Raw genomic sequence first — 22,062 nt, 5'->3', positions numbered from 1 at the left:
CAGAAGAACCTAGACTTTCTCATACTGGGGCGAATGGAGGAAAACTCAACTTGTACATACAGCTCCCCAAAAATGTTTTTTTATGTTGCAGTCTAACCAGTTTAAAACATTCAGTAATGACAGTTATCAGAAAGAGTTAGCTACCGGTACTCAAAGCTATGTCTTCCGACAGCTGTAGTTGTACAATTAGAGAAAGTTAAGCGGCATCAATGGAATAAGTTCTAATACCACAGTGGAAATATTTTGGGTTCAAACCAAATCACGGTTCGATCGCTCGCATCAACATGCTAGTATGTATGTCACATTTGTTTGTAGAAAGTCCCAACAGAACAAATCTCAAAGTCCATTTGCCGACATCTTACATTTAAGGATGCCTTTGTCCAACAATGCAGACATAAATGTGACTGCACAAAATGACTCACGGGCACAGTTTGCGTAACTGTCTTCAGCAGCTTTATAGCCAAAGAGACACTTGATGAGCAGTAGAAAAAGCCTAAAAAAAATTTTGAATTCCCAAACAGTTATTTCAGCCTTGTATGCTGTACTGTAAGTGGACGTTCTGAGAAAGATAAGTCATTTCTTTGTACTCTGCCACATCTGCTACTGATATGTGGTTGTACGAGTTATACTATATGTTAATATTGAAGTGCTCTAACAGAGCCTGAGTCGTTTTTAAAATAAAAAAATATATTTATCCAACTTACTTAACTCATTCACTGCCATTAACGGCTATAGATGTAACAAATTAATTTGAACTATATCTATTAGTTTAGCGTTTTTTCCCCATTTTTGTTAACAAGAGTATGAAAACCTAGAAAAAAAATATTGTACATTTAGAACAGATGATGTGATTAATTGTGAGTTAACTAGTGAAATCATGCGACTAATTACGAAAAAAATTACGGCCCTAATTTTTAATAATCTTTTCTTTTTTTTTAAAAGCAAAAAAGAAAAGATTATTAAAAATTAGGGGCGTCAGGCGATTACATTATTTAATTATAATTAATCGCTTGACTTCACAAGTTAACTCATGATTAATCACAAATTTTATATCTGTTCTAAATTCATACTCTTGTTAACAAAAATGGCAAAACAATTTTTAACTAATAGAAATAGTTCAAATGAATTTTCGACGTCTATAGCAGTCAATGGCAGTGAATGAGTTAATTTTGTGTTCTACATTTCAATGCCAATATTCCTGAAAAGTTAATTGCTCTTAAAAAGGGTATACTTCAGTTATTATGCTCCAAAATAATTGTGTCAATGAGATTAAAAAAAAAAAAACCATCAACAAAATTATCCATTATCATGATACTGTCTGGGAATATTTACCATCCTAGAAAGAAAATTGTATTTGTAACATGCCTATTAATGGCATGCTCATTAAATAAACCATAATCCCCATCCCTCCAAGCAATTATATTCCTCTCTCCCTCAACTGCCCTTTATGACCAGGGAAGTAAACCACAAAGCAGTATTTCTGCAACGGTCCTTATTGGTTTCCTGCACCCCTGCACGTGAGGTTGCTCAGTCTTCGTCTGCGTTAAAGATTCACAGCATCCTTCAGCAGCCATCTCGCTTCACAAAGGCAGTCGCGGGTGGAGACTCGTGATAGGGGATGGCTGTTAAACGCAAGGTTGAGCCACTCGCTCCTCTGAGGGGGGACAGCTGGCACCCGACGCTCCCCTCTCTCATCAGCACAGTGACTCATTCAGCTCACTCCATGACAAGAAAAAAATAAATCACTGTTAATTATTCTCATGATTTTTAGACATTTTAAGAAATGGAGCAGAACGTTATGAGTGGCATGAAATGTTCCATATATATATTTTTTAAATTATTATTATTTTTTTAAAGGCTGGTTTCAGTGTAGAAAATGGATGGATAAAATCAGATGAAAAGCAATGTGTGCCTGCCTCTTTTTTTTTTTCTTTTTTATAAATTTATATATGCCTGCCTCTTAATGGAATGGGTAATTAATGTATGCCTGGCTCCTTTTTCTTTTCGTTTACTGCTTTACAATGTCAAAATGGCTGTTGTGAATAGGATCATTAAAATGGTTAACTGTCTTTCATATAAACCATGGGTAGGTTGTTTTTTCAGCCTCCACACCCTTTTTAGCCTCCAACCTTATTTGATACACAGCAACACCAAAAATAGCTCCCCACTTCCCCCTTATAGTATTCCCCTAAATGGGCAAATTCTCAAAACATTTTAAAAAAATTATTTGACGATAATTCAGAAATGCATAGCTGCTAGCAGCTACGCTATCAGAGCTGCTGGTAAATCTGCAGCCAGGGTGCTTTGTCAGTGTGATAGCGCATGGACCCCATGGGGATGGCTAATATGGAGTACGGGAGTAGCATCCTCTCTGAATATGCGATGCCGCTCGCAGACTGAGCTGTGCTGCCTCGAGGGAGTGGCACACTTCCTGTGACTCAATCACTTAATGTATTCTCTGCTGGTTTGTCCTCTGTGATACTGTATTCTACTACGCTACACCACTGTAACATACTCAAGATGGATAATTGCTTGAGTAAAACTGCTCTGGGAGTGGAGGTGATTAATATATGAACAATATAGGGGGAAAAACACACAATGCCACAAAACGACATGCATAATTCTTTTTTGCTGCAATTACCTTGAAAAGGTAACTTTGTTATTTTAGTGATTACTGGATCTTAAAGTTAACTAATTTGCTCCCCAAAATGTATAAAAACGTTCTATTTAAAATGTTGCCATGGTCCCCAAAACGTATTTATACGTTTTTTATGTTGTTGTTATTTTATGCTGGTGCATACAGAAGGCTTTGATGCAGCCTCTGAGCTGAAGAGGTCGCTTAAAGGGATACGTGACTAATTGAGCCATTTCCAGCAGCAAAAAGTTAATATTTTGTCCAGAATTAATTTGGTAACTTCATTTTTTTTCATGTACAATTATTATAAATTATATAAATACAAATTTTTCCACTTGCTGTCGACTGAAGATGGGATTACCTGTGCTGAGGAAGTAGGTAACGACCAATCATTGCTCAGTTTACTGACCAAACCCAGATGAGCCATAATTGGTCGTTACCTACTTCCTCAGCACAGATGATGTCATCTTCACTCGACAGCAAGTGGAAAAGTGAATTATCAAATTCATTCTGGACACATTTTTTTACTTTTTACTGCAGAAAATGGCTAAATGAGTCAAGTATCCCTTTAAAGCAATGGTAGTCATTAGAAAAAATGGCCAGCAGGTGGCAGCTGAGTATGAGAGATCAACCAGGGCCATGTTGCAACAAGCTATTTTCCCCAGTGTTTTCAACAGTTTTGTGAATAATGATGAAACTTAGCTATATTCTAATAGTAATTGCTGCAAAACGGAAACAGATAGAAATCTACTTTTTTTTCCTGATAAAAGAAGAGACTCTAATCTTTCGTTTGGTAGGTTCCATGTTTTTATAGCAATAGAACACAATATTATGTGGGCCTTGCAAAATCAGTCAAAACACAGTAAAACAGCCGGGAGCGAAGGGGGTTGCTTCAGTGAAAATGGCGGAATTTTGTTACTTTACTGATTTTCTGATTTAATTACTTTATTTTAAAAATAACTTTTTTTTACTCATTAGTTGTATTTGGCAAATGCTGACAACCCTGCTTAAAATGACAATGATAGTCTTTCTGGATTTAATTGCGTTAATAAAAAAATAGAATAGACTTCATTGAACATAAATAAAATGTTCTTTTAAATAACAATAATTGACATATTTAACTGTTAATATTCTATTCTATACTCAAAACTTTATTATATTTTATACTTTCATCTTTAGCTGAGTACTCAAAATAGTGACAGCATTTCCAGCATGAACACACAATCTTTCTCCTTCCTCCATTGTTATTTATGTCATTGGCATGGACACGTGAGGTGTCCACATGCTGAATATGTGATGTAGAGCATATGTGACTTTGCTTCCCCAGGCAGGAATGTGAAGCTTAAAGCTCCCACAGTGCCTCTGAATAATATAAATAATAAATAAATAAATGAATAAGTAATAATAATATATGTTTGTTTTTGTTTTTAATATTCATGTTTTGTCAAATGTTACTCACTGCTGCACCCCAAAGGTGATTGCTTCTAATTGCCCTTGCTGGTGAATCGGCACCTTTTTGCCAATAATGATAATAATAATAAAATGCTATACAGTAACGTTTCATGTCTTGGATGAGTAACTGTAGCCTGATTACTTCACCGGGAAAAGTAGTGTGCTAGATTAGTCGTTCCTGAAAAGTGCACACATTACACGTTACCAGCATCACCAGGTACGAGCACCACTAGCGGTATAGGCGACAGTACAAATAAAATTAAAAACATGAAATACAATCAAAAACATATTAGAACAAAGCTTTTTTTTTATGATGCTTTTGGGGGCGCTGGAACGAATTACTGGCATTTCAATTTATTTGAATGGGGAGAATTTATTTGATATACAATACAAGTAAAGTGAGTTACAAATGTGGTCACGGGACAAATTAATCTCTTAAGTCGAGGTACCACTGTCGTCGTCATGCAAGTGGAGCAGGCATCAGTCTCAAATGAGGACTTTTTCCGCAGAGGCCGCCAACGGCAACGTCCCCAGCGGGCAGCGACCGCCTCCTCGAATCCGCAACGTTGAGATCAACAACCAGATCGTCAAGCTCAAGTACTGCTACACGTGCAAGATCTTCCGGCCGCCGCGAGCGTCCCACTGCAGCATCTGCGACAACTGCGTTGGTAAGCGTCAGCTGATCCGCTTCATTGAAGTGGTTTATTATTACTGTTTTAAGAGTTTGACGTAGAACTCGCGGATTTTGATCAAAGTGTGGCGAAAAATAGCCAGATTTACAAAAACACACACAAAACAAACAGTGACCCCTATCCTTCACACGAATACTACGAAATTGCGCTTCTGTTTATTTCTTGAATCATGAGTGCCTTTTGTAAACACGCAAACACACAGTGGACAAAGGAGGCTTTTGTATCCAAGCCTAACTAAATTCAATTTTCATATCGTGTCCATTTTATTGAACGTATTCAATGGGTGTTTTTATAAGAAATATTTTTTTTTGTGGTCATACTAATTCAATTCACTTATCTTCGCAAATCTGTACACAAAGTGTCTATTTATAGTACATGACCACCACAATGTTGTCTCGAGTAAACATTTGCTAATCTGTTTTTAAGCTATACAACTCAAGTTCACTTAATGGCAATATTATTCTTGAGAAACCTTGAGTGGAAGGCCAAGCAGTTTATTGCAAATTAAAATAATACATACCTTTTTAATAAATAATTATTGACCCTTTAGGAAATAATAAACATATAATTACTATGCTTCAGGGTACAATTCCTTTATAACTTTCTCAACTGTCAAATAACCACTATAACCGTTGAAAAACACTTTATTTAGATAAGAAGAAAGTCATGATGTTACTCATTTATGGTGAGTTTAGTAACTTCCCTTTTGAATTTGAACGATTCTGGGTCCATTTCTGGTTCCTCCTTTCAATTCTGATTTCAAACGATTCTCAGTTCCAATTCTTTTAGGGGCACAGTCAAAAATGGGGGATTTGTCAACCTATGGCCCGGGGGCCTCTATGTGGCCCACTATCCATTTATTTCTGTCTGTGACATAGGCTAAAATAAACATTTGACACAACCCTGCATTGTACTGGCAAACCAGGAGAAAAGAAGCAGATCATTCTCATCGCTCACTTCACACATACTGTATTTCGGTAAGAGATGACGCCAAGGTCAGTGCTAGCGCACGGGTGAGCAAATAATTTTGCAAAGGGGCCACATGTGAAACATGAAGGTTTGCCGAGGGCCAAGCCAACCTCAATGTTGCCTATATTATTTTAATGTATTTTGGAGAAGCATATTATCTTGACTCTAAAAAAAAGTTTGTTCAAAAATAACCCAACTATGGGTCAAAAATGGAACAATCCTCTACTTGGGTCTATTTGACCCAACTTTCTGTGTTGTTTTATACAAAATGAAAAGACCATTTCTTGACTCAAAGTTGGGTCAAATTGACCCATAAAGGGGATCGGTCCATTTTTGATCCATAACTGGGTTACTTTTGACCCCACTGTTTTCAGAGTGTTGTTTCAGTAAATTGCTTCATTTTGTCTGTAGATGTTATGCATACATATTGTTCACACGACGTCACCCAACCCCACCTATGGACCGGGCAGCCATTTGGTGGGTGAAACAATTTTGTGGCAAACAATTGCGGCCAAATCAAGCAAATACTGAGGAGCGCTTGTGTTTCTTACTACAAGTTACTTTGATTCATTCATTTGTTCATTATTTCCGGATTTTCACGAACCACTTCACAATGGTGCACGCGTGTGCCGTTCACGGTAAGCAGTCATTAAAATGACACCATTAACTCATTCACTGCCATTGACGGCTATAAACGTCAACAATTAATTTGAACTATTTCTATTAGTTTAACTTTTTTTTCCCACTTTTGTTAACAAGAGTATGAAAACCTAGACATTTTTATTAAATAATCTTTTATTTTATCTATTTTTTAAAATAAAAGATTATTTAAAAATGAGGGGTGTCAGCGATTAAAATTTGTAATTGTAATTAATCGCATGACTTCAATAGTTAACTCACGATTAATCACACATTTCATATCTGTTCTAAATGTACAATAATTTTCTTCTAGGTTTTTATACTCTTGTTAACAAAAGCGGGGGGGAAAGTTAAGCTATGAATTCTTGACGTCTATGCCGTCAATGGCAGTGAATGAGTTAAATACAACGTTAATTTTGAACTGCCAATGTGTGATTTTTAAAGACATCGATCTTGACAATTATCACAATCTCTAAAAGCAAATCTACTTTCATAATTACATTTCAACATTCCAAACACTCTGATGAGTCCAAAAAAAAGCCCCCATTAATAACAATAGTTGTTGCCAGTCTAATTGTTTTGCTTCGCCTTCCTTTCATTTTAGTCAGCCTTGTAGCTTGGCTGCAATAAAAGCCTTCTTGGCAGAGGAATCAAAGGCTAATCATCCTGTGCTATAAAGCCATCATGGACGTCAACACCCTCTGAAACCTGAGCGTCTGTAAATCAAGCTTATCTCCATCAAACTGCAGCGCCTGGTACCTTCTCCTCGCTACACTAATCTTGCCTCATACCTCGGGCGCACCATTTGCCTCTTGTTTGCCGTCAATTGTTTTGAGAGGCTAACAGCAATGTTTGGCCGATGAACAATGAAGAGTTTAGGATTTGGATCCTAACAATAGCTTTGAAAGAAAACATCAAAATATGATTGAGGTGTAGACTTTCTGTAAGAGGAGATCTTTCGAGGTCCGAGCCCTCACTTGGATGATGTTTTTGATTTGATTTGTGAGCAAGCATTTGCGCTACAGGCGGCAGAGAACTCAAATTTAAGTAGATCTCAAACTAAACATAAAACAAATATAATTTTAAATTGTGCATTTAAACAACCAAAGAATTGGCCTATGTTAGTCTTTGCTGATAGCTTAGGGTTAGGGCTAGCAACAAAATGGTTGTCTAATTGTACACTTGACGAGAGTGGGCTGTGACCATGCTTGTAACTCTAAATACTCATATCAAATCATCTTTTCCCATTGAAATAAATTGAAATGCCATTACTCCCCCCAAAAATATCATTAGGGTTGAATGATTTATTTATTTATGTTTTACTCACTATTGTGATTGTGATTTAATATGTATTATTTTTAAAATGATCTTACCATGTATTTTTTTTTACAAGCATTAATTTAATTTGTATTACAACAAACACAATCAGATCTATATTTTTTAAAGACTTTTATTTTAATAGATTAGGCTTACTCTAAAAAGATAAAAAAGCAACCATAAAATAATATGGAAGTTGTTAACTTACAAAACACTTTTAACTGAAGAGTATTTTTCAAACAACTTCACAAAACACTACCAAACAAATGTGGCATGAACATTAATCAGTAAATCATAAATCAGATTATAAACTAATCCAAACAAATTTGTGGCTTTATCACTTCAGCTTTATATAATAATAATTATTATAATGATAATAATTACGTATTATAATTTTTTTTATATTATTATAGTTATCATATATATATATATATATATATATATATATATATATATATATATATATATATATATATATATATATATATATATATTAGATGAGACGGTGTTTTCTTCCACCCCAAATTGCAGCCTTTGCAATTATGATTGCATTCTACTACTGTACATTGTGATGTTTAATTGCATTTGATTAATTGATCAGCCCTAATTTCAACGAGAAAAATATAGTACTCCGTAACATCTTAGTTGAAAAAAAAAAATACAATGTGTTTTCTTTTCTTGTCCATGTGGCTCTCTTCTCAACCATAGAAGAAAAGAGGAAAAAGGAAATGAACACTAAATATAGACCGCCAGTTTTCAGAGAGCACTGCGCAAGGCCATCTTTAAAGGAGTGGCTGATTTGAATGTATTTTTAACTACCATGTCCTTTGACTGCCCCAAAACTGGCTGATACGCATTCCACATTTTCACCGTTGTTTTGATCTGTGTCCCCTCAGACCGTTTTGATCACCACTGTCCATGGGTGGGCAACTGCGTGGGCAAGAGGAACTACCGCTACTTCTACATGTTCACGCTCTCGCTCTCGCTGCTCACCATTTACATCTTCACCTTTGACATCGTCCACGTGGTCATGCGTGAGTATCCTGCTGTGAGGGAGGAGGAGGAGGAGGAGGCGTATCAAAGGAATGTGACAAGACGAGAAGGGCAAGCTTTACAGATAAACACACGCGCTATGACCTAAATAAGATCGACTGAGGCCGGTCCTTGAGGCATAGCATGATGTGCATGTGACAGATTTTTCACTCAAGCTATAGCCTTTTTTAACCCCGCGTAGTTGATACATGAGGACAACTTCAAGTTTCACTTCTGTGTTGCTCTGTTGACAGGTTCAGTGGATGATGGCTTTTTGAGCGCTTTGAAGGAAACACCCGGAACATATCCTTTTAAAACTACTGCAGTAAAAATACTGCAGAGGTGAATACATAACATTAAGGATAGAGCGGTCAAAATTAATCGATTAATCCACAATTAATCGATTATCAAATTAATCAACAACAATTTGAATAATCGAGTAATCGTTTGGAGAATTTTTTTTATTTAAAATGGTCTGAATCCTCTGGTTTCAGCATATCAACAGTAATTGGTCACTGATTTCTGTAGTCCATCATGAAAAAAGACTGATTATCCTCTGTGTTCAATCAAAATAAGACATTTGCAAACATCTGTGTTTTTACTTTGTAAAACAATGACCGAACCGGTAACATAGTACATCAATCCCCCTTTCTTAGCACTACAGTATATGAATACAAAGTACGAAGTAAACATCAATCCCTGGTTAATAAACAGTAATCAGGGAAAAAAATGCTTTTGTAATACACTTTGATGCAAAATTAAAATGAATCTGATTAGTCGATTAATCGATTGTATAAACGATTGATTAATCAATTCTGAAAATATTCGATCATGACAGCACTACATAGGGACTTTTTTTTTATTTTTTATTGTGGCTGCAATGTAGATGTAATGTGGGCACAAAATGTCAATTTGTGACTACAAAATAAATTAATGCAATCACTATACAGTTGTGCCTTCAGATGAGTGACTTAAAAGTTTTGTTAGATTCAAGTTGATCATATATATATATATATAATTTTTTTTTTTGCTTTGTTGCGACCACTATTGCTGTATATGGTGGTAGTGACCTCAACTCACTTCACAATTAGAGTGTCAGGCACAAATCATCTGTTACTATTTTCTTGACTCAAATCTCACTGTGCTGGAGGTGCTGGTGTGTTTCTTCACGCTGTGGTCAGTGGTCGGCCTGAGCGGCTTCCACACCTACCTGATCTCGCTCAACCAGACCACCAATGAGGATGTAAGTCTCAGAAATTCAATACACTACTCAACCGTTATTGTATGTTCCAGTCAAACCACCTTTGACACACAGCGTGACAAAGTACTTTACACCTTTATTTACATTCCACACATGCGCTGTGTGCTTTCGGGTTCATTTTTTGCAGTGTGCCTGACATATCATGTGGTTTCATATTTCCTCAAATAGTTGAGTGCCATGCTTGAGTCTTTGAAATACTTTTTCAATCAATTGTGATCCCCACCTCCCAGATTAGCTCAATAATTGCTTGACCTATATTAAATTAAATAATGAAAAACATTAGCTTTAAACTGGAACCAGAATTTTTTATTTTTTTCCCTCTCAGTTCACAACAAAAGAAAAGAAGATGCCTACTTTTGCATTTGTAGCTTTTAAATTCACTAGAGGACACAATCACATTCAAATGTATCGTGCCAGTAACAGTATTTAAACCATGCTTTACAAACGCTAAACGTAAACTACTATAACATCAAATTGAGAGCTAACCGACTAGATCCAGTCAGCGTGTGGCTTCGCATGCCTGGAAGGATAAACATTGACAAGGCATAAACACGGCCACTGCGCTTGTTACCATGACGACGGCACAGCCTCTTTCACAAGCCAAGGACAAAGGGTCAGCCATGTGCGGCTTGTTAATCATCAATCAATGATCAAAAAATTGAAATAAAAACTCAAAGAATATCTTAGCCAGCTTTACTTGGACTAAATAGCGATTTGAATCTTCTATCTTCTGCTGTCTTAATGAAACAATAATGTGCACTTTATTAGCTGTTTTTGCAAGCCCCTTTAACTTTAATTTGTCCCACACTGAGCACTTCATTCACACAGAGGCCATGAACGTCTTCACGAGCGAGATTGCCATTGGAGCAGCTGAGTCATGTGACAAATTGGCTGCCAAGCACTCTGGCAGCTAAAAACAGCCTCAAACGAGCGGCCAGACACGACTTGCCGATATAAACATCAGCGGGGAAAGCGTCTTCTCCTCATGTTGAAGTAGAACTGAGCTGACGGGACAACTAAACGCCCTCCCGTCTGGTTTAGGACATTTAGAAGACGAAGATGTGGAGAAAATAGGCAAGATGTATTGATTGATGGACTAGGGGTGGGACAAACGATCAATACAGCTAAGTGTGTCTTATCTGTTGTTATACATTATTGATGGTCTGCAGTAAATATGCAAACTTTTTTTTTTTTTTAATGGATCGACACATGCATCCTTGAGATGGTGCTCTTCCAATAAAGTAAAAGTATTTGGATTTTAGGGTAACATTATTAGGGGTGGGAATCTTTGAATGTCTCACGATTCAATTCAATTCTGATTTTTGGGTCTGCGATTCGATTCAGAATCGATTTAACGGTTGGGAACGATTTTTTTATTCAAAATGATTTGATTGACAATGAGTTTGCTTAAATGTATAGATGTGCAAGGAATCGTAATGATCTACTTCAGTCTGACTCGATAATGGTAATTAGCGAGCTACTCGCGGCACTTTTATCACTCTAAAGAACGTCTCCATGTTGCAAAAAAACAACTTTTATTGGAATAACTTGATTGTGACTTTTTCCTTCTCTCTAATGTGGCTACAACTTAACAGTGTATCAGACCGCATGGAACCACACTGCCCCTAAGTGGCCAAATTGAGTACAACATGAACAGCACTCCCAATAAAGGCACACACAAACAAAGGCAAGACAGTATAAAATAATTTTAATAAAATTGATTTTGGGACATTTAAAATCAATTCTGAATCGTACTAAATGAGAATCGCGATTCTTATGAGAATCGTTTTTTTGGGCACACCCCTAAACATTATGTGACCATTTACCTAAAATATTTGTTTTTTCACTTATACTTAGAATTAGCCAATCCCATTCAAACGTGTATTAAATGTGAGTCAGCACACACCTGCCACTTTTTTTCCCCATTTAAAATGCCTCTGATTAATTTCAAATAAAGTTCAGATGTTCTAGTAGGCTTTTCCTGTCCTCTTTTTTTTATTACCGCTTTCCAGCCTGAAGGTTTTTATTATTGTATTTCAAATTGTCCATGATTCCCTCAACCTTGACTAAAGCCCCAGTTCCGGCTGAAGAAAAACAGCCCGTGTTGTGTTGGAATTATGGCCAAATAGTTCAACCTTTGTTTTATTGGATCCGAGTGTATTTCCCCACTTGTGTTTGGAGAAACTGTGGTATTGGTAGAAAAAAACAATGTCATGAAAAGCTTACTAGAACAGTTTGAATTGATTTGGGGTTGTTAAAACCACTTAAATGGTGGCAGGTGTGTGCTGAGTTTAAACCTAAATACAGCCACGTCCCAGTTATAAGAGGGTGTGTTCACTTGTGCAACCACATTATCCCATTATTCATTACTGCAGGAATTCATCATTATCCCATCTAAAAATATTTTATTACCTGCCCGTATTGTTAGTTACTCCTTCTTCACTGAGTCACTGTTGACACACAAGTATGCTTGTACAAAGCAGTGGTGGTGTTGCAGATTCTTGAATAGAATCTACGTTAATTCAACTTTGTGTGAATAGAATCAAAGCAACATTGCATTTGTTGGCTGCATTGATGAATGGCAAGGTTCTAGATGGCTGAAAAGCAACAGAGCGCACTCATATTTTTTCCCCCTTCTGCTTTAATCATTTATTCATGCTTCCACCCCTCTTTTTCCCTTTAGAAAGGAATGGCTGGCCTCCTTTTTTTCACCATTTAATGAGTAATGAAGCTGTGTAATTCGCACCTACAGTGTGCGTGTGGTGTTGCTCCTGGAGGTGTAACAATGGTTGTCATCAAAGCTGTTTTTCTTTTTCCATAATTGAAATCACCCCAATAATAGAATCACTGATACTTGCAGGAGATGGGACGCCTGCCAAAATATCCACTTGTGTTGGGGGGGGGGGGGGGGTTGAGGTTGAGGTGGCTGACAGAAAGGAGTGATGGATGAAATTAAAGTGAAAAAATAGCAACTATAAAAGATAGATAAATCTGTGACTGTTAGTATGCAGGTGTAACACTTTGGTACCTGTCGAACTGATAGGCAGGGTTGGGAGGATTACTTTTAAAATGTAATCCGTTACAGTTACAAGTTACCTGCTAAAAAATTTAGTTAGTAACGTAACCCAAGTACCATAATATTAAAGTAATGTAACTGGATTACTTTTGGATTACTCAAATACCAAGTATGCTTATGAAGACAAAATAAAAATAAATATCACCACAGTATATATTCTATACAATGTGATCCTGCTATTTGCGGGTGACAGCCTACAAATAGCAAAAATCCTAGTGTAATTAAAAAGCATATAGGCTATTGATAGATCGATAGATGGTTAGGTTTAGCCGTGTATATATTGTGTATGATGTTTAAATAGTAATTTGGTGGGAGGAAGATTTGTTTGGAAGGTGTAACTCCCATTATGGTTATAGGCTAGCGGGCTAGCTAGCAAGAAGCTACAGCACGTAGCATGCCGCTGGACTCTCAGCTCAAACTTTCGCTCCTTCAGCAAGCCGAGTAAATTCCAAACAGTGAATACCGGTCGCCATTTCCTCCTCCCGTCCGTGAAGCATTTTTAAACTGCCCGCGTGTGGAGGACACGACTCGTCAGTTCGTCTTACTCTGTCTCTCTTTCTTGCTCTCTCTCATCGTACAAATTGTAATCCCTCGAAGTAATCCCCATTTTTAATAAAGGTACCTGTAATCTCATTACATGTTTTTTCCTGTAACTGTAACGTAATACAGTTACTTTTTTTTGTTAATCTGATTACGTAACGGCGGTACATGTATTCTGTTACTCCCCAAGCCTGCTGATGGGTCATCCTAATTTTTTGCCCCTTTCACAGTGTTTGTTATTTTGCTACCATACCCCGGCCCCCCCACCCCCCAAGGAAGAATACTACCAAAAATAATCTAATACGCTCACATGGATTTGTTTTACAGTCCATTTAGCTTAATGATAACATAATGCAGAATGCTAAAGAGGCTTAACTAAACAATAACCCTTGAGGAAAGCATAATAAATGCTCAAGCTCTGCTTCTTTAAAGGAAGGCACAGTGTGAGCCTGGATATATCAGGTGCGTTGGAGAAGGGCAACATGCAAAACCTGCAGGACTCCGGGCCTCCATGCCCACCTCCGGATTAGAACTACATTTATTTGAAAGAAAGTAAAATGGCGCCATCTGGCTCAACACTGCACCATTACCACTGGCTAGACTGCAGTAATAATTTTTGATTAAAACAATACATGTTGGAAAAAGTTACAGTTGCATCAAATTGATGCCTACTCTGTATCAATATAAAAGAATAGAAATTAAAATGGCACATACTAATATCAATATTAATTGATTTGTACTATGAGATGGTGGGGGGAATCTCAATCAGGCCACTACTATCTATAAAATACATATGGGAAAGAAAAATAATGTATAAATTAATACTGTTTATATGTTTGTGTTTGTGTAGGTTTACCTAATGTTGTGACTTTTAGTGAGTGTATACTGCACAATAACTGTTAGTAAAATGTTAATAGATTTGACTAGTAACACTCAAAAAAGATAAAAGTTTTCCTTTTTGCTGGACCGACACTGTCTCAAAATTCTCAATGAATTATTGAACGGGCTTCCACATGCATGTTTTGTTTTGCAAACGTAGCATTAAAGCAGGTGTCATTAAATCCTTGACGAGATCCTTTTTAGTAGGTCAAAGCCTAGCCTCTGGGAACAACATCTAAAAATAGAGCCCTGCTTTTGAATAAGGTATAAGCCCGGGGAAAATGTTTGGAAACGGGCCGCTGAGCGCCGCTCTCTGTTTTAGCGAGGTGTCACAGATCGTCAATGGATTTTGTGCTTATAGCGAAGTCCCGTTTATAGCGGAGGATACATTCCTGCAATAAGTGGAAATCTGCTATGGAGACAGACCAAGTAAAAAATAAAATAAAAAATAAACTTTTTTTGTCTGCATATGCACATTTTCATTTCTCTCAGTTACTCAATAAGATGAATTTCACAGAGGATCAAGAATATATGCCTGAGAGTAGTATGATATTGTCTGTCTACATGTTGCTTGATTGTTTGCGTTCATTCTTCAAAATATGCGACTATCAATGCTAATTGTTAGCACGTCAATTGCGTTTTTCATTCCAAAATAAATGACGGCTCGTATCACGCAACACTCGTAACTCAGGTCACTCATATCTCAATGCGCCACTGTCCTTCATGTGACAATATGGTGGGAGGCAAATGCTGTATTTATTTTTATTTGTTGTGTTCTTACAGATTAAAGGATCCTGGTCGGGGAAGAACCGAGTGCAGAACCCCTACAGTCATAAGAACATCTTTAAAAACTGCTGTGAGGTGCTGTGTGGGCCCGCGTACCCAAGGTATGACCCAAGACGATACACGCTGCCTCACACGCATCATATTTTGCCGTATTAAATGTCTATATCTTGTATTCACTCCTCCGGCCATGGCGCTGATATGTCACACTTATTCAGTAGACTCAGAGGAGTGACTCATGAGCAGCTGACTAATCTTGAATCTTATTTTTATGGGTCCACATGTCTTCATATAAAAAGAAAAATAGGCCTCAGATAAAAAACAACAGAAATAACATTAGCCTCGCATAGGTGCCCAAGTCATTTTTGACTTGCTACCACAATATTAAGGAAACATTTCTAATTTTTTGGCTCATAATTGTGCTTCTTTTTTTTTTATGTCAGTGAGGAATTGTAGTCATTCAGGTCATTGTAATCGGCAAACGTTGAAACGAGGCAACTGGACTATTCCAGTTAGATTTTTATTTTTTTGCCTGAAAATATCCAAAATTGACTGAGGCAATTATACTATTAGGCTAAAAAAAATACAACTAACTAATACATTAAATAAATTTTCCCCCGGAATATTATTATGAGTGTTATTTATACAAGAAAGATACTCAATGTTTTGAGAAAATAAGTTAATGTAAAAAGCCTAATATTACAAGGATAATGTGTTTTGGAAAAAAAACAAGAAAAACTGTCACGTTACCGCAATAAAATCAAAATATTATTACTTTATTTCTGCAACTTTACTCTTATTATATAATTATTTTTTAAATCAAAAGTACACCTTTATCTTCGTTCATTTTTTGTTTGTGTTTTTTTTTTATTAAGGATAAATAGCACTCTATAGTATTGCACATGTTTTGCTCTGTTTGTTTTCAAATATCCATTGCTTCTAAATCCACAACTGTCGATGCTAACCGTTTTAACAGCATTTTGCATTATTTGTTTGCATTAAGCTAGCTAGTCGAAGGCTAAGATGTGGTTCTTTAAAATGCATAACATGTACTTCTCTAGTTTTATGCTTGACAGTGCACAGGGAGTGGTATTTAACAGCTTTTTAGTATTTGCCAAACTGCTGCTATTGTGACGAGTCGAATTGAGTTCAGTGCCACCATACACAGTGCTCATATCTCAAGTTTGCGCTTGCAAGTCAAAGCAAATGACAGCTCGCATCATGGAAATCTCATCAGTCGAGTCACATTATTGCATGCATTATTTCTTTCCAACATTAACATGCAATTCTGCACTTCCGTCTCAGCTCTCCAGTAGGTCGCTCAGTTCTACACTTAGCTTCCATCTACTGACTGATTGCTGTGTTGCTGTTTAGCGTCTTGGACAGGAGGGGCCTGATGCACGAAGATTCGCCCGTTTCTGCATCGTCTGCTGCACCATCCTCCTCCTCTTTATCCTTTTCCAACAGCAGCAAGCCAGCACCGCCAACCACTGTGAGCATAACACACACACATACACACACGCACGCACACACACACGCAATCACACGTTTACCCTCCCCCACTCACACATCCACCCTAGTAAAGTGTCTGAATAGAGAATGTAACATAAAATAGAATCTAAAGCAATAACAGGAACATTTGAGGGTTAGAGAGAGAGAAAAAAAAAAGGGGTGGTAATCCAATTTGGAGCAGCCATTTTGTGCCCTGTGTCATTCACGTGTCTTTTTGTTACTGAACAACTTAATTCTACTTAAAACCATTGTTTGAAGCAGCAAGTGAGATTTTAGCAGCAAAAAGTATTTCACTGCAATTACTTGTAGATTTGATTTCCTACTTATAACGCAAATGTAATACTTTTTGAAAAATAACTTGAAAAATTGTTCAAACTATATGAGTAGTGTAGCAAAAATTTATTTGAGTCGGAAAATTGGTTTTGATTGAAAGATGCAAGCGCATCAAATAGATTTGAATCTAATCGTTCCACTCTAAAATCAGACTCATTTTAGGGATAAATAAAGAGTGAGTTAACATTGTTTTTCAGTTTTTTATTATAGACATTATGGAAAGTTGACATTCATTTGAAAGGTTAATGTATCAATGATTATTTGATGTATTTTGCTTCCAGAAAACCACGGCACCGCTCATCCCAAACGAGCACACGCCTGACGATGCCAAGCCGGGCATCGGCTCTCCCGAAGACGATCTTCCTCCTTCTTCCTTCATTCTGCCTTTGGCTTCCCCCGAGACGGACGCCGAGGCCCCCGTCGCCAAGGACAAGAACCACTAACCGCGTTCCTCCGAGTCCTGCCCGCTCAGGAGCTCTCATAATCCCCCAAGCCCGATTTCTCTCCTTCACCCTAAGTGAGTGACGCATCCCCCTTGAGGGAGAGGAGCGACTTAATGGAACGTCGGCATCTTCCCGTCTCCCGAACATTTGGCTTGGCAGGCCTCAGCGAGGGAGGAAAAACGCGTGTGCATGACAAACGGACAGGAGCTCCGATGGGATGACTTTTCTTCCAAATCTTGTATTAACTTTAAATGTGAGCGGCCAATATACTCCAAGCAAGTGGCCGGCAAAGACATGTTTGCTTCTCTCCATGTGTAAATTGTCATTTATTACAGTCCCCCTTTTTGTGTTGTGCACACATGACATTGCTCTATGCAAATTGTGGAGGCTGGATGAGCGGTGTTTGTGTGTAGCTGACATATTCTAATGACTCCGTAAAGGCAAGTTAAACCTTGTATTCTGTTAACTGCTGCATTCAGTACTGTTACTATAGCAATGGAAACGCCTGTCCTTCCTTCCTTCCCTTTTTATATACGTAATTGTTCAAGGCGTGTATAATATTCGGTGACACTCGCTTTACGCACACAAAATATCTTCACCGGGAGGCATCCCGCCATTTGTTTGTATGCAGGCATGTGTTGATGTTGTTCTTAGACCCTCGTAGCAATTGTGCCTTATAATGGACGTGACAGACGTCTGCCAACAAAGAAACTTTCGAAGGCATGCATATGCTACTCGCAAAAATTTAGGGGTGCCTTGAGATATGAGTGACCCGACAAGTTTTTTGAGTTACGGGCTGTAAAACTTGAGGGACGAATGCTGTTTAGTGACAGTGTATATCAAATACTGTCCTGTTTACTAACAAGCTAAACATCAAACTAAGAGAATTACACACCATGTATTTCAAATGACCAAACAATGTTGTCTTAAGTACAGCCCGCTAGCTTAATGCTAACATATAATGGAAAATGCCATTGACATAATTAGACCCATTTAACTCATTCACTGCCATACTGTAAATTAATATTTCTATTAGTTTGATGTTTTTTCTACTTTTGTTAACAAGATTAAGAAAACCTAAAAAAAATTGTAAATTTAGAATAGATATAAAAATTGTGATTAATCGTGAGTGAAGTCATGTGATTAATTACAATTAAACATTGTAATCACCTGACACCCCTAATTTTTAATAATCTTTTATTCTTTAGAAAAAAGATTATTAAAAATTAAGGTAGTCAGGCAATTAATTTTAGTAATCGTAATTAATCGCATGACTTCACTAGTTAACTCATGATTAATCACAAATGTTATACCTGTTCGAAGTGTACAATTTTTTTCTAGGTTTTCATACGCTCTTATTAACAAAAGTTTAACTAATAGAAATATTTTTAATGATTTTTTTGTTATTTTTTACGTCTATAGCCGTTAATGGCAGTGAATGAGTTAAGGAGCTGACATTTGAACACAGATGGTGTAGCAACATACTGTACTCAGATAATACAACGGTATTCACTGGCATATATTCTTTATCCTCTATGAATAATAATACTACATTTTATTTATATAAATGACTGATATGACGGCATCTTACTGAGTCACTTACAGTAGCAGTTCAAGAAGTACTATTCATTCATGTATGACAATTATACAGCTTGCCAAATGCAAAAAGAGGGACACCAGGAGCAGCACAATGAAATTAATTGTAGCATTAAATCATGATACACAAACTGTTCCATTTTTTTTATAGTCTCTCTAATTATGTTTTTTTTTTTTAAGTACAATCTTCTAGACTATTTTTCATTAAACACAAACAAAATCTTGGTGTTTTCATTGGTTGGGAGGTTGGAACGGATTAATGGCATTTCCATTCATCTCAATGAAAAAGCTGATTTGAGCGTGTTTAGAGTCATGGGCGTAATCAAACTCATATCTTTCGGCACCACTGTAATCAGCTTTTGGGTGACATTTCCAGATGAAATTAAAAGGATGGAAAAGGAAGTCCACCTCTCTGCTGATACTCTGACACTCTTAAGATCAAAGGCCACTTGGTCTCATGGTGTCAAAATATGAACAGCGTGATGAAGAGAACGGTTTAAATACCAATTCTAATCGAACTTGGAAGTTTATTGGTCCAGAGAAACAACAAATTGTGCATAATTGTACTGAAACACTGAACAGGTTCACATGTGCACTCAAAAAGGTTAACAGGTCGAATTAAGTTGACCTGTAAACTAAATGTTTTTGTAAATTTAGTGCATTTTAGGTTGATCCTGAAATTTCACCCAAAAGCAGAACTTTTTGTGAATAGATGTATATTAGGTTTAATATGTATTTGCTTTCTTACTGAGAGTCACGTGATGATTGAGACTCACCTCTTCCAAATCGGTATGTGTAGGCTACTATGGGTTGAATGACTACAAACGACGAACATTTGACTTTAAACGTTGATGTGGAGATGCAAAGTTGACTCAACTAATCAGTTCAGGTTGTAACAGAATCAGTCCTCCTCAACTCTCCGCAAGAAAACCAAACGATATGTATTATCTTGTGCTAGTATTGCTCGTCCTTGGAATTTTCAGGGAAAGTGCTCAATCTTTTGACTTGTAATGAGGAGTGCAAACTTAATTTGGACATACAGTAAGTGAGTGAGTAATAACATTGCCAGCAAGATGAATTCTCGCGGTACTTGTGAGTTCACAAACTCCGGAGAATACACCTTGTACTGCTCCCGCTGATTCCCGTTTGCGGCCAATCTTTATTCGATCGGACCAATCAGGCGTTGTTTAGGCAGGACGAAACCAATAAGCACCTGTGGCGGGAGGGGGCAAATAACAGACGAATGGATGCTGCAATTATGTTCTCGCAGAATTATTCACCGTTTCCTTGTTGAATCTGAACAGCGAGAGGCATTTCGTGCATTTTTATCTGGTAAAGATGTTCGTGCTCCCCTCGCTTCTCCCTAAAACGAGACGGTAGACAATATTTTCATCCGTTGCCTTGATTGGTCAAAACAAATGAGTTAAACCGCATCGTCCAATCAGCTCGAAGTATTGTACAGCAAGTCCCACCTTTCTCGAACGGGTCTGCAGAGTGAAGTACCAGATTGATAATGTGAAGAACTCCCGAGAGTGAATCACAATTATCAATCTGGCTGGCGAGGTTAAGTGAATAAGCAAAAAATAAATAAAAAATAAAATACAACAAGCAAAGCCAATGTTGAATTGTACATATATTTAAAAATGTGGACATAGTGAAAGATACAAAAGCAGTATACGGCAGATTTTTTTTTTCGCGTTCCCGAGCCCAAATATCACACTCGAGCCAATCATCCCCCAACAGTCCTCTCTGTTTCTCCTGCCGCCCTCCAAGAAAAAAAGAAGGCAGCTCACTTTAATGTATTTTTATTTGTATCATTCCAGTGAAGGTTGGCTCGTGGCTGTCTTTAATGCAGGGAATATAAACTGAAGTAGGCAAGGGAGTGCGAGAGATGAGGCTGGAGGAAAAATGTGATAAAAGTCGAGCTCATTTTTGGTGTTCAAAACGATATTAGCGAGTTTGTGATCGTGTATTTTTGTGGTGTATGCGAGAAAGAACAAGTGTTAGTGAACTATTTGTGTGTAGATAAGTATCGGACGCTGCCAACAGATTTGGTCACAAGTGAGCATTTCTAATGTATTTGTCACGTTGGTTGACTTTTATTATATAGCCAAAGTGGAGAAGAAATTGCTAATTTGGGAGATTTTGGTCATTCCTGGCAGCTGTTTTTCTTTGTGACATGATGTGTAAATGTTAAGGGTTGAAGACAGATAATGGAGCCTTTTCATGAACCCTTAACGTTTCTTTTCACTATATGAGGAAAAAAAGAAGGAATGTGGAAAAGGGTAAATGTATGCAACTTATATTTATAACTATCCAAGCAGGTTCCCTCTCAATTGTATGATTTTTTTTTAATTTTATTTGCCATGATCAGACCCGAATGCTCTGATATACAATATATATATATATGACATCATGTATACAGTACTCTTTATTTATGTTCACTTTGTTTTGTCTTGACACTGTGATTTGTGTATTTTATTCTAGTTATTCCACTTCTTTTTACATGATCAGTATGTCTGGTAAATAAACCATATTGTATTATTATTTTGTCTGTTGCAGTGGACATTCTGAAAGTCAACTTAACTTTATTTACAAAGCACTTTTAAGAACAACCGCCTATGGAACAAAGTGCTGTACACATATTCAACAAAAAAAATCTTACATAAGCTGTAAAATAATTTGAACATAAAACAATAAAATAAGTGAAAAACAAAGACTTAAAGAGGTGCAGTCTTAAAGTTGAAAGCCAAAGGTTAAACATTTGTTTAAAGAATTTTTTTGGTGAAATGGACAGTGAAGGGCGGTGGAGTGGGACCTTTGACCTCAGTAAATAAAATAAAACAGTCAAGGTCCCATGCCACTATTTCTTCTTCTTCTTCGTCGTCGTCTTTGATCTTTTA

General features: G+C 37.1%; 1 protein-coding gene across 1 annotated transcript in view; it reads left to right on the top strand.

Annotated features, from left to right (window-relative positions):
• The window catches only part of zdhhc9 (zDHHC palmitoyltransferase 9), a 37,985-nt gene extending 16,279 nt beyond the window's left edge, over positions 1-21,706 (top strand). The window contains exons 3-9 of the mRNA XM_086085160.1: positions 4,597-4,755; positions 8,601-8,738; positions 8,991-9,039; positions 9,877-9,979; positions 15,276-15,379; positions 16,650-16,767; positions 17,402-21,706. Of these exons, the coding sequence (XP_085941286.1) occupies positions 4,597-4,755; positions 8,601-8,738; positions 8,991-9,039; positions 9,877-9,979; positions 15,276-15,379; positions 16,650-16,767; positions 17,402-17,563 (833 nt within the window). The 3' untranslated portion in view covers positions 17,564-21,706. The remainder of the gene's footprint in view (positions 1-4,596; positions 4,756-8,600; positions 8,739-8,990; positions 9,040-9,876; positions 9,980-15,275; positions 15,380-16,649; positions 16,768-17,401) is intronic.
• Positions 21,707-22,062: the final 356 nt, after the last annotated feature.

The sequence above is a fragment of the Leptonotus elevatus genome, chromosome 9, assembly GCF_054856555.1.
Source record: "Leptonotus elevatus isolate MCC_2025b chromosome 9, RoL_Lele_1.0, whole genome shotgun sequence".
NCBI lineage: Eukaryota > Metazoa > Chordata > Actinopteri > Syngnathiformes > Syngnathidae > Leptonotus > Leptonotus elevatus.
Note: the sequence above shows the minus strand (reverse complement) of the source record. Positions and strands in the feature narration are given on the sequence as shown.